This window comes from Penicilliopsis zonata (assembly GCF_001890105.1).
Source record: "Penicilliopsis zonata CBS 506.65 unplaced genomic scaffold ASPZOscaffold_1, whole genome shotgun sequence".
Taxonomy (NCBI): domain Eukaryota; kingdom Fungi; phylum Ascomycota; class Eurotiomycetes; order Eurotiales; family Aspergillaceae; genus Penicilliopsis; species Penicilliopsis zonata.
The window spans coordinates 917,474-929,189 of record NW_019208911.1 but is presented as its reverse complement, the minus strand read 5'-3'; the positions used below and the strand labels follow the sequence as shown (position 1 = coordinate 929,189).

Genomic DNA, 11,716 nt, shown 5'->3' with positions numbered 1-11,716 from the left:
GGATGGACCAATCAAAACGAAGGCAAAACGAGCTAGGCTAGTCCGTCCGGATAACTCGACTTCCACCTCAAACCATCTCTGCCTCTGTTGCTTGCCAGTCTCAATCACACCCAACCACTCCCCCCCCCACCCACCTCCCTCTCTAGAAACAATTGTGTGTCTGCCTCTGTTCTGAGGACCAGGCCCTTTTCCACTCCCGGAGGGTATTTTCTTCGCAATTGATCGGTTTTCGTCGCGCCTCCCGCCCTCTCGCACAATGTTCCTTCGCTCCGTCGCCCGGGCTGTCCCTCGCAGCTCAGCCCTGCCCAGCGCGGCCGTCCGCACCTATCGCCCCATGGTCTGCCAGAGTGCTCGCCCCCAGTCGATTCAGCAGCAGAAGTCCGTTGCCGCCCAGCAGACCCGCGCTGCCTCGGAGCATGCTATCTCGAATCCCACCCTGGCTGGTATCGAGAAGCGCTGGGAGGCCATGCCTCCCCAGGAGCAGGCCGAGCTGTGGATGCAGCTCCGTGATCGCATGAAGGTTGACTGGCACCAGATGACCCTGCAGGAGAAGAAGGCTGGTACGTCAAGAATTTTTTTTCCCCCTTCCCTTTCCTCTTGTTGCATTCTTGGGGGACGTTTTCCCCCCGTTTGAATCCGTGTTGGATGTGCTCGGTTTGAGCGATTGAGTGATTGCTGATGTTGCTCAGCCTACTGGATCGCTTTCGGTCCTCACGGCCCCCGCGCACAGGCTCCCAAGGGCGAGGGCCTCCGGATCTTCCTCAAGGTCACTCAGCTGGTTCTTGCCTCTGTGGCTGTGTTCGGCGTCATCCACTACTTCGCCAAGCCCCAGCCGAAGACCATGAGCAAGGAGTGGCAGGAGGCCTCCAACGAGTATGCTAAGGTATGTATAAAATGCGAAAATGGAGCTGGGGGGGTAAGAAGGCAAATGCTAATGTCTTCCGTTTTAGGCCGAGAAAATCAACCCTCTGTACGGTATCAGCAGCGAGGGTTACCAGGGCCAGGGCTTTGTTCAGAGCGCTCCCGCCGAGAAGTCATAAATCTCTGTTGTGAAGGATCAGTGCTGGAGGAAAGGGGGTGCAGAGAGTTGTCTGAATATGGGATAAGAGGAGGGATTCATGATGGCCGACTGGCGCATCCTCTTCCCAGAATGAACCTCGTCGGCCATCTGTCTTGGTTTTCTTGGTTGGGGGATATATGCCATTTTCCATTCTGCCCTCCTGCATGTCCAGTTCTCAGGTTCAAAATGTCATGTATCCCGTACTGTGCAATAACAATGTATCTTTCTTTTGTAATCATAGAAAATTTTTCCTATTTCTCAGATCTCTTCGAGATTTTTTTTTTAAAATAGCCTACTCCTATGTAGCAGAGGTCTACTGCAATTGCTCATTCCCATCGGATGCCGGGGCTGCCTGACATCACAGCTAACATGGTGCCTCGCTTCGACCACCTAGACGGCGGTTCTAACCCCAATTGAAAACTAATAATACCTCAATGACGATCTATTTCATCGTCCAGGACTCTTTTTTTTTTTTTTTTTTTTTTTTTGAAAAAAGACTACCCCGGGATTTTTTAATTCGTCTACGGAGCATGGGTTCTTCTTGGTCATAAATGACTCGTAAGCGTTATGCCAGCTGGCATCTATCGAATACAGCTGACGGGCACAATTGAGATCAGCAATTGACCAAATTTTTTTTCATCCATGTATACAAACTAGAAATCCACTACGACAGATAAGCTAGAATATTTTATAGTTCATAGTCACTCTATATTGGTCGTTCGCAGTCCTTCAACTGAGGTGGTTGCAGCTCCTTGCACCCGGGCGCCAAGACTGGGCCCCGTTTTGTGTGCGATTCTCACCGGGCAACGTAGGAAGACACCATTCCTAGAGCCTCTCTGGGAGATTCACCCCATCCACCAGGAAAAAAATTAGGCCATGTAGCACCGAGAGAAGCAGCACCCCGGGTGTATCACTCTGTCCAAGTAGCTGTAAATAAAAGGACCTTGCTAGTGGTGTTTTCGCTGCACCAGCCTCATATTTTCCTCCCCAGCGCGTTGCTCGGTACATCACGGGATCGTCGGCAAAACCGCCCCGGAAAGGCTAAGCCGGCCACAGTCCGCCCGTGTCCACCTCAACCTCAATCAACCTCTTCCCTTTCCCTTCCCTCTTTCTTCCCTCTCCCCCATCCTCCGTCCTTTGACCTCTTCCCACCCCCATCTGCTCTTTAACACCCTCAAAATGTTTAAGAGGTGAGTTGCTCGCCCAATCACTGCCCCCATCGCGTTTTTGTCAATTTTTGCGCGTTGCTGACAGCTCTTTTCCTCTCAACAGCGGTCTTGCCCGGACCTTCGGGAGGGCTGCTTTTGCTCGACCCTCGGTCGCCCGCCGCGCCGTCGAGCCTCTCAGATCCAATGCCCTTCCGGCCCTGACCGCCAGGTTCGCCAGCACCGAAGCCGGCGCTACTGGCAAGATTCACCAGGTCATCGGTGCCGTCGTCGACGGTACGTTCGCTGTCCTCTGCCCCAGACGTTTTTTCACTAGGGGAGCTGCTGCGCAAGCGGCATCGAGAAAATCTTTTCCTCATCCCAATTCCATCGAATACTTGTTCCATTTCGTCTCAATGCATCCTCTACGGTCGCCTTCTGACTAGTTTCTTACAGTCAAGTTCGATGGCGACAAGCTCCCTGCCATTCTCAACGCCCTGGAGACCGAGAACAACGGCCAGAAGCTGGTCCTCGAGGTTTCTGTACGTATTAGGCCTTTTTCCAAACCCTTCCCCCCCTGAATCTCTCTCTAATGAGAGAGACCAACCCAACAATCAAGACTGACTTCATCGATAGCAACATCTGGGTGAGAATGTCGTCCGTACCATTGCTATGGACGGTAAGTCTCAAACCTGCTATTTATACACCTGCGATCTCCCACTAAGACTTTTGCAGGTACTGAGGGTCTGACCCGTGGTGCTGCCGCTCTCGACACCGGCGCCCCCATCAAGATTCCCGTCGGTCCCGGCACCCTTGGCCGTATCATCAACGTCACTGGTGACCCCATTGATGAGCGTGGTCCTATCAAGGCCACCAAGTTCTCCCCCATCCACACCGAGCCCCCGGAGTACGTTGAGCAGTCTACCACTGCCGAGATTCTCGTCACTGGTATCAAGGTCGTCGACCTGCTCGCCCCCTACGCTCGTGGTGGTAAGATCGGTCTCTTCGGTGGTGCCGGTGTCGGCAAGACCGTGTTCATTCAGGAGCTGATTGTACGCTTTCCACTCCTTTCTCGTTGTCTTGATATCCACTTGCTAATTTTTCTCAGAACAACATCGCCAAGGCCCACGGTGGTTACTCCGTCTTCACTGGTGTCGGTGAGCGTACCCGTGAGGGTAACGATCTGTACCACGAAATGCAGGAGACCGGTGTCATTCAGCTCGAGGGTGAATCCAAGGTCGCCCTTGTGTTCGGTCAGATGAACGAGCCCCCGGGTGCCCGTGCCCGTGTCGCCCTGACTGGTCTGACCATTGCCGAGTACTTCCGTGACGAGGAGGGTCAGGATGTGCTGCTCTTCATTGACAACATTTTCCGTTTCACTCAGGCCGGTTCCGAGGTGTCTGCCCTTCTGGGTCGTATTCCCTCTGCCGTCGGTTACCAGCCCACCCTGGCCGTCGACATGGGTGCCATGCAGGAGCGTATTACCACCACCACCAAGGGTTCCATCACCTCCGTCCAGGCCGTCTACGTGCCCGCTGACGATTTGACTGACCCTGCCCCTGCCACCACCTTCGCTCACTTGGACGCCACCACTGTCCTGTCCCGTGGTATCTCCGAGTTGGGTATCTACCCTGCCGTCGACCCCCTCGACTCCAAGTCCCGTATGCTGGACCCCCGTATCGTCGGTGAGGACCACTACAACACCGCCACCAAGGTCCAGCAGATGCTCCAGGAGTACAAGTCCCTCCAGGATATCATTGCCATTCTTGGTATGGACGAACTGTCTGAGGCCGATAAGCTCACCGTCGAGCGTGCCCGTAAGCTCCAGCGTTTCCTGAGCCAGCCTTTCACTGTCGCCCACGTCTTCACTGGTATCGAGGGCAAGCTTGTCGACCTGAAGGACACCATCAGCAGCTTCAAGGCTATCATCAACGGCGAGGGTGATGACCTTCCCGAGGGTATGTTTTTCTTCCCCTTTTCCATTCTGTTGATCATCAAACAAGTACTAACTTCTTCTAGCTGCCTTCTACATGGTCGGTGACTTCCAGTCCGCTCGTGCCAAGGGTGAAAAGATCCTGGCTGAGCTCGAGGGCAAGGCCTAGATGTAATAATGTTTCCTCCCAAGCGCTTCTTTCACTGTGTCTAGAACCCGGGCCTTCGTTCTCTTTCCTTTTTTTTTTAAACTGATGTCCGTTTTTTTTTTCACACACGTGTACAATACTCGTTGCAAAAGAAAAGAGAGAAGGATTCTGAAAAAAGAAAGAAGAGAGAAGAGCAGCAAAGGCCCCAACCCTGTCACAGGGAGAGATGTGAAAACACCCTAAATCTCATCACCCATCCCCCTCTGGCGAGCGATGTTGCGGTCTCTGGACGGGGGATCTTGTTATACTACTATATCTATGTGCTCATTATGTAAGTAACTGCCAATGACCACAGCCAGCCTCGAAGATACCCTCAGGCTGGGACAATTGTATTTCTTTTGTTGAATTGTGCATTGTCAGCGTAGTCATGTGTGTGTAGAGTGTAGTCTGTCTTTTATCCAGTTCGTCGTAGTCCTGGAGTACACTTGTGGAGATCGACGTCTACGAAGTCGGGATGGACCTTGATATTCATGCCATACGGCCAGATCAGAGTGTTGACAGCGCAATTTACTAGTTAAATTGGGATTTGGTCATATTGGGTTATATATGTTGCTAGGAATTAACGCTTCGTATTGAATGGGATATCTAATACACTGCCAATTTGTTACCAGAAGCTAGATGTTCCAACTCGTCGTGTTCTTGTTCTTGTGGTCTGACTTAGAGGGTATTTTCCAATGCGAGGACCTAAAAATGTTAGTTTTGAGAAATTGACGGACAAGAGAAAGAGAAAAAAAAATACCAATGCTGTCCTCGTGGGAATGTACACCTGGAGGGAGTTGGCTCTGTTATTCCACGCCTCGTTGGTGGTAAAGAAGCGTGTCTCTTTGAGGTTGCGGCTGAATCCGCCAAAGTCCTTGTCGTCCGTGTCGAGGACGATGCGGTAGGTACCTGGCTGGTCGACGCCGACGCGGTAGTCGGTGAAGCTGTCGGACGGGTGGAAATTGAAGACCCAGAGGAGGCCTGCGCGCTCGAAGACGAGCACTTTGTCGCCCTCGTGCTTCAGGCTGATGTACGCCTGCGGGGAGTGCAGCCAGCCGTACTTTTCCTCTGTGAGCTGCATCGCACGGTCGAACTCGTTGAGGAAGCGGTATCGTAGTAGGTGGTCCTCGGTCAGGTTGAGTTGGCGCCGCGCGTACCAGAAGGAGTTGTCGTTGCCCTCGCGGGGGAAGTCGAGCCATTCCGGGTGCCCGAACTCGTTACCCTCGAAGTTCAGGTAGCCTTCGCCTCCTAGTCCGTGGGTGACCAGTCGAATCATCTTGTGCAAGGCCATGCCGCGCTCGATAATCGGGGTGAAAGGGCTGAGGATGGACATGTTGGTGTACATTTCCTTGTCGCACAGCCAGAAGATGAGCGTCTTGTCACCCACCAGACTATGATTTTCAGTATGTGAACTCCCTTGGGGGCCTCTACTTGAGAGCAGGTAACTTACGCTTGATCATGGCTCTCAGCATAGGCAATCGTCTTCTCTCCATGACGACGGTTGGTCAAAGTGAATGCAAGGCTGCCCATGTCCCACTCATTATCTTGCTTTTCCTTCAGCCATTTGATATACATGTCCGGAATGGCCATGGCTAGACGGTAATCGAAGCCTACACCTCCCGTGGCGTACGGAAGGCAGAGTGCAGGCATGCCGGAGACGTCTTCGGCCACAGTAATGCAGTCGGGGTAGAGAGTATGCAGCATTTCGTTGGCGAGAGTTAGGTACATGACTCCTTCGTCGTCTACTGCAGGGCCAAAATATTCATGGTAACCTCCGGAGAAACCACTGGAGAGGGTTAGAGTGGGACTTATCCCATAGTACAGGCCGAAAAACAATGACTCGTCACTTACGTTCCAATGCCATGATGAGTGTAAATCATGCTGGTCACGCCATCAAACCGGAAACCGTCGAATTGGTATTCCTCCATCCAGAAACGCAAGTTGCTTAGGAGGAATCGCAACACCTCATGGTGCCCGTAGTTAAATAGGCGACTGTCCCAAAGGCTGTGATTTCCTTTGCTTCCCCCGTGGAAGTATAGATGATCAGTCCCATCAAACATATTCAGGCCATCATCGACGTTCTTGGAGGCATGGCTGTGTACAACGTCAAGTAGGACCACCAGACCCATGCCGTGGGCAGTGTCAATGAGCTCCTTGAGGTCTTCCGGAGTGCCATAACGGCTACTGGCAGCAAAAAAATTGTTTACCTGATAGCCAAAGCTGGCATAGTAGGCATGTTCCATAATGGCCATCAGCTGAATGGCATTGTATCCTAGATACTTAATCCGGGGAAGCATGTTCTTGGTAAACTCCTTGTATGTTGCGACTCGAGTCTCCGGAGAGGAGATCCCAACGTGAGCCTCATAGATCCGCAGGCTCTCAGGCTTCTTTGGCCGTGGGTGCTGTATTTTATACTTTTCGGATGCCGGTGGGTTCCAAAATACAGCCTCATAGACTGGCGATACATCCAAGTCCTGTACCACTCGCTTGATCCATGCAGGGATCCGAAAGATACGTTCGCCGCTAGGAAGAAGCATTGTAACCTGTGTATAAAAGTTAGTATCCAATCCAAAAAGAAAGAAAAAAGAAGACGGAGATCCTTACCTTGATTTTGCTGTTGTGGGGAATTGCTGGAGCACCGTTCTTCGCCGGTAGAGTAACGTCCCAAACACCGAAATCGTTCTTCTTCATTGGTGTCGCTGTGGCATCCCAGTTATCTGCTAGGTCTCAGTTCACCGATCCTGCGCAGACTTTTTTATAGCATAAGACGCACTAAACTCTCCAACAAGGCTTGCTTCAACTGCATTAGGGGCCCATTCCCGATATGTGATATCGCCATTGTCTTGGACATTGATTCCGAAGGTCTCATATCCCTAAGGCGCATGAATCGAGCCATTAACCTCCGGTTCCTTTATCAAAAATAACAGGATTCTTTCCGCCAGAGATGCCACGTACCCTGCTAAACTTCTCAAGACCACCTTCTGTTTCGCGGATCGTGTTGATCCAGCCCTCGACGAAGCTGAATCTACGCTTCAGCGCATCACGAAACGGTTCCAGCCATGGATCTGACTGGATCACCCCTACTAAAGTGTCAGCATTAAAAGAAACAGACAATATCGTCCCCAAAGCACACGATCATCAGAAAGCAGATTGAAATCAAATGTCCTGACCTGTTCCATCTGGAGGGGTTGTTCGGGAGTTGTCTGGAGCTTGAGGCGTGGCCATAGCGACGCTTGAGGCGATCAATATAAAAATCCAAACCAGCCTTTCGCTACAAAATAGATAAGAAGGAGTCTGCAAGCACCAAATCTCTCAGACTTGCCTCGGGGGGGGGGGGGGGGAGATGCGAGGTGTCGTTGAAACTGGGCGGGGGAAGCTCCAAGACCTGGCGCGGCTAGAGTAGCAATGACATAACGTCACCCCTAACCAGCTCCCCTCTCTAAGACGTCTAGACTCTTTCTTCTTCCCCCTGATTGTCCGTTTCTTATTATTTTTTTCGGACTGATAATAAATTGGCAAAGGCTTTAGGCGAATGCTCGTCTTCGTCATTCGTTACATACAAATATCCCTCCGAATACGATACAGCTTAGAGCTAAGAAGCCAATTGAGTTTAGATGAATGCCTGCCTATCCCAAGTCCACCCTGAAGGGCAAGAAACGAAATATTTAAATCTTGCTTGGCAATTTTCGCAAATGGCCAGCATAAGAAAGTACAGCTGAACGGCAATATTTTTTACGACGCAGGGCTAGGAGGCAGCTCCCCGTCAGTCCAGTTGACGGCAGTGGCACCAAGCTCGAATTCGAGGGTGCCGCCTCGCGAGAAGACATCATCCCAGGTCAGCCAGTTCTTTTTCCATGCTTTGCCGTTGACCTTGAGGCTCTGGACGTAGAAGTCGGAGTCTCCGTTTCCATCGCCTCCCGTGGACGTGATCTTCAGTTCTTTACCGCCGCCGAGATCAATGGTCATCGAATCGAACCAGGGAGAGTGGATCAAGAAGGTCGTCTGGCCGGTGAGAGGGTACAGACCGATCATGTTCCAGAGAAGCCAGGTCTGCATGGCGCCGGCGTCACTCTCGCCAGGGAGACCCCCAATTCCAGACGTGTAGTAGGTCTTCGCAATGCTGCGGGAATAGTTGACGGACAGATCCTGTCGGTCAAGGAAGTTGAAAAGATAAGGAACATTGAAAGTTCTGATAAAACCGAATGTTAGTGAAACCCAATCTCAAGTTTTCGAGATCGTTCTGGGCAATAACTTACGGCTCGTTGGTCGGATCGTAGATGATGGAGCCGCTGGTACCGTCGGCTCCAGGAATGAACATGGTCTCCAGACGTTTGATGGTGGTCTCACGGCCACCCATCATTTTAATCATCTCAGCCATGTCATGCACGTCGGTCCACGAATACTCCCATGCGCTGGCCTCATAGTACGGGTCGGTCCAGTATCCGTCAGAAGTGAGCATGTTGTACGGCATGAATCCAGACTCGTTGATAGGAACCACAAATCCCGAGAATCCTAGAGAGGTCGCATCTGGGTTCCAGTGGTTCCTCCAGTTGCGGGATCTGTTCAGGTACTTTTCAACATAATCTTTTTTTTCCATACCCAGAGCCACTTGGTACAGGCCGAAGTCGTTAGCTGCGTAATCCACCGCTCGGCTGACTGAACGCGAAAACCGAGTGGTGATGTAACCCAGAGTCTTCCAGTCAGGGAGGGCGCTGCGGCCATCATGGGTGGATGAATCGGGAGCCAACCAGTCGACTGGATAGTTGGGTGGGGTGATTTCAGCGTCCTTGACCATGGCCTGCCATCCATCGTCCCAGTTGACTGCACCGCGGACGCCCTTGACATATGCATCCGCGAGGATGTTGTCTGCATTGGATCCGCCCTGGCTCCGGCCGTTGTAATTGGAAGAGCGGGCGTCGGGCATATATCCCACATGGCGCCAGATATCGATCAGCGACCGAATCACCTCTTCATGGAACGTGGGCTGCAAGACATGCCAGAGAGAAGTACTACAGCGGAAGAGATCCTGAGTTTTTGAACGTCAGCCCTTAGGTCTGTCCTTGAAAAATTTTCAATGGCCTGACTCACCCAGAATGTGAAGAAGTCCTGGTAGTACGGTTCGGTCGAGTTCCATCCTGGATTCTCACCAGTCTGGTTGGTGGGAATCAAAGACATGAAGTACAGCGATGAATACAACAGAGAGAGACTAGTCTCGTTGGTACTGTTGATGGTGATCTTGGACAGAATTTTGTCATTCCACTCAGCCTTGGCTTCTTTGACCACTGTATCAAGGCTTGTGCCTTTGGGAATCTCATCGTGGAGGTTCTTGCAAGCCTTCTCGGTAGACATCCAAGAGATGCCCACACGAGACGTGACTTGTGTAACGTTTCTAAATGTAAACAGACTACCGACCCGAATGGCACGGTCAGTTGAACTTGCATATCCATTGGGCTGCGCGATACTGCCCGTTTTTTCGGTGGCAGAGTATGTGGTATTCTTGGTGGCTGGCGTGTCAAAATATCCACCTTGACAAAAAGGTCAGTTCAGAGCCTGTCACATACTCCCCCTCCAATACTTTATAGGGTCCTGCTCACAGAAGTAAATAGTCCAGTTAGGAGCCTCGTTCCATCCGTTGTTATAGGTACCATGCCCTTCATAATGGCCGTCGGAGAAGACTCGGATACTGCCACCTTCATAATGCTGGCTGAGGTTCATTCCCCTATAAGAGGGCAAAACATGCGAGACATCGACCAACACATGTGCTTCCGACTTGGCCGGGAAAGTGTACCGATAAATTCCAGCACGAGCAGCAGCAGAAAGCTCCACCTCCACACCCTGTGCGGTAGTGGCGTTGTAGTAACCGACAGAGCCGTGATCGGTGCCAGACCGACCAATGGTCAGGTTGGACAGGGGCTGGCTCACGTTTCCAAGGAGTGGCAGTTGCGAGACGGTGCCGTATTTGGGGGCACCACCGGTACCCTGCTCGTGCATCAAGCTGAAGCCCGAGAAGTTCCCGTTGACTAGAAAGCCCGAGTAGGAATCGGTGCCGTCAACCCATAGATCTGGGCCATTCTTGACCATCCCCCAGGGACGGGAGGCACCAGGGAAGTCATTGCCCGTGGTGGAGGCGCCCCAACTGTGGCTGTTCAGCCATCGATATCCTCACCAACACGACTCGGATGGATACCCACAAGACATTTACATGGGACGTATAGTCCACGTTGGAAGCAGACACAGCGACAGCCTGGAGAAGCGGCACTGCGAGCAAGGCATTACGGGACACCATGGCGAATGCACAGTACCACGGCGGTACTCTTGAGCTGTGAGACGAGCAGTGGACCCCGGGGGCACACAACAGGAAAAGAATGGAAAGAAGCGCAGAACCGCCTTGTTTGTTTCAGTGAGAAAAAAGAGAAATGCCCTCTTCTGAAGGGTTTCGAAGACCGAGTTGATCGACCGGCAGAAGAACAGTCGTATTTGACAACCACAGCCCAGGTCAGATGGGACTGGTAATGGCTCACGGAAGGCAGCCGGCTTTGTGCCTGATCTTTATAGACTGGAATATCATACCATGGACCTCATCATCATCATCGTCGTCGTCATGATCCCCCAGGATTTCCTCCAAGACCAAGTTCTCCGTGGAAGGAGTCTATGCTCTACCAGGATTCGGAGATGAGCAGGATCGACTGCAGGATTATGAGGATGTGCACCTGCTCAGATTACTGGCAGGCAATGCACCCTTCTATCAGTACTCGTGGGGTCCTGGAGAGTTGCATATGAAGTAAGGATCGGCATCCCAGAGTGGGAAGGGGGGGGGTGTCAGGAGAGGGTATCGGATAGTTGCAGTTGCAACCCTTGTTTACAAGCTACAGAAGGAACCCAGATTCTCTGTGTATCTAGGTAGGTAGGAATCATCCCTGCCAGCACTTCTCTACGGAAAATACAGCAAACACCTTATGAGGTCTGTACTACATTCCGCAATCGCCCTGGCGACAAGAACAATCCAGACCATCCTATTCTTCAGGAAGTCTCTTCGAGCTAACTATGGCTACGGACTGATAGAAAACATTCCTTGATTTTTTTACCTACTAAAGCCTTCTTCAACTATATTTACGCGGTTCCTGACCCAGTCCGATATTGCACCCCTCAAACCATGGTCCTTGCTGGAGTCCTTATCTGATCAATAGTAATATGGGCAGCATGCCAGTCTCCTGCCTGGATTCCTTGGCTCCTTCCTTTCCTTCTGTTCCGCCGGAGATCCATCATGGATATGCAAATGCCAATGGAAAGTAGATGAGCAAGAGGTGAACGGCCATGCGCTGCTTATTGGCCATCCATCGAGTGATCGACACTGGATAGATGTGGCCTTGGCAGAACGTGGCTCGGGAGGG

The 11,716-nt window shown here is 51.8% G+C and overlaps 4 protein-coding genes across 4 annotated transcripts; 2 read left to right on the top strand and 2 right to left on the bottom strand.

Annotated features, from left to right (window-relative positions):
• The first annotated feature begins 181 nt into the window (after window positions 1-181).
• ASPZODRAFT_126746 (hypothetical protein) lies at window positions 182-1,242 on the top strand. The gene is made up of 3 exons (XM_022721564.1): window positions 182-560; window positions 690-883; window positions 951-1,242. The coding sequence occupies exons 1-3, from the start codon at window positions 257-259 to the stop codon at window positions 1,038-1,040; spliced, it is 588 nt and encodes a 195-aa protein (XP_022585311.1). The 5' UTR covers window positions 182-256; the 3' UTR covers window positions 1,041-1,242.
• Window positions 1,243-2,239: 997 nt separating this feature from the next.
• Window positions 2,240-4,307, top strand: ASPZODRAFT_137937 (hypothetical protein; the record flags this gene model as incomplete). Its single annotated transcript, XM_022724401.1, has 7 exons — window positions 2,240-2,250; window positions 2,333-2,502; window positions 2,662-2,747; window positions 2,842-2,884; window positions 2,941-3,257; window positions 3,314-4,163; window positions 4,225-4,307. The coding sequence occupies 7 exons, from the start codon at window positions 2,240-2,242 to the stop codon at window positions 4,305-4,307; spliced, it is 1,560 nt and encodes a 519-aa protein (XP_022585310.1).
• Window positions 4,308-5,003: 696 nt separating this feature from the next.
• ASPZODRAFT_11649 (hypothetical protein) lies at window positions 5,004-7,550 on the bottom strand (the record flags this gene model as incomplete). The annotated part of the gene is made up of 8 exons (XM_022721140.1): window positions 5,004-5,030; window positions 5,086-5,716; window positions 5,776-6,111; window positions 6,177-6,868; window positions 6,930-7,042; window positions 7,099-7,198; window positions 7,281-7,405; window positions 7,496-7,550. 8 exons carry the CDS (start codon window positions 7,548-7,550, stop codon window positions 5,004-5,006), a joined length of 2,079 nt encoding a protein of 692 aa, XP_022585309.1.
• Window positions 7,551-8,057: 507 nt separating this feature from the next.
• Window positions 8,058-10,611, bottom strand: ASPZODRAFT_11648 (hypothetical protein; the record flags this gene model as incomplete). The annotated part of the gene is made up of 5 exons (XM_022721139.1): window positions 8,058-8,514; window positions 8,582-9,351; window positions 9,414-9,850; window positions 9,920-10,461; window positions 10,517-10,611. 5 exons carry the CDS (start codon window positions 10,609-10,611, stop codon window positions 8,058-8,060), a joined length of 2,301 nt encoding a protein of 766 aa, XP_022585308.1.
• Between the last annotated feature and the right edge of the window lie 1,105 nt (window positions 10,612-11,716).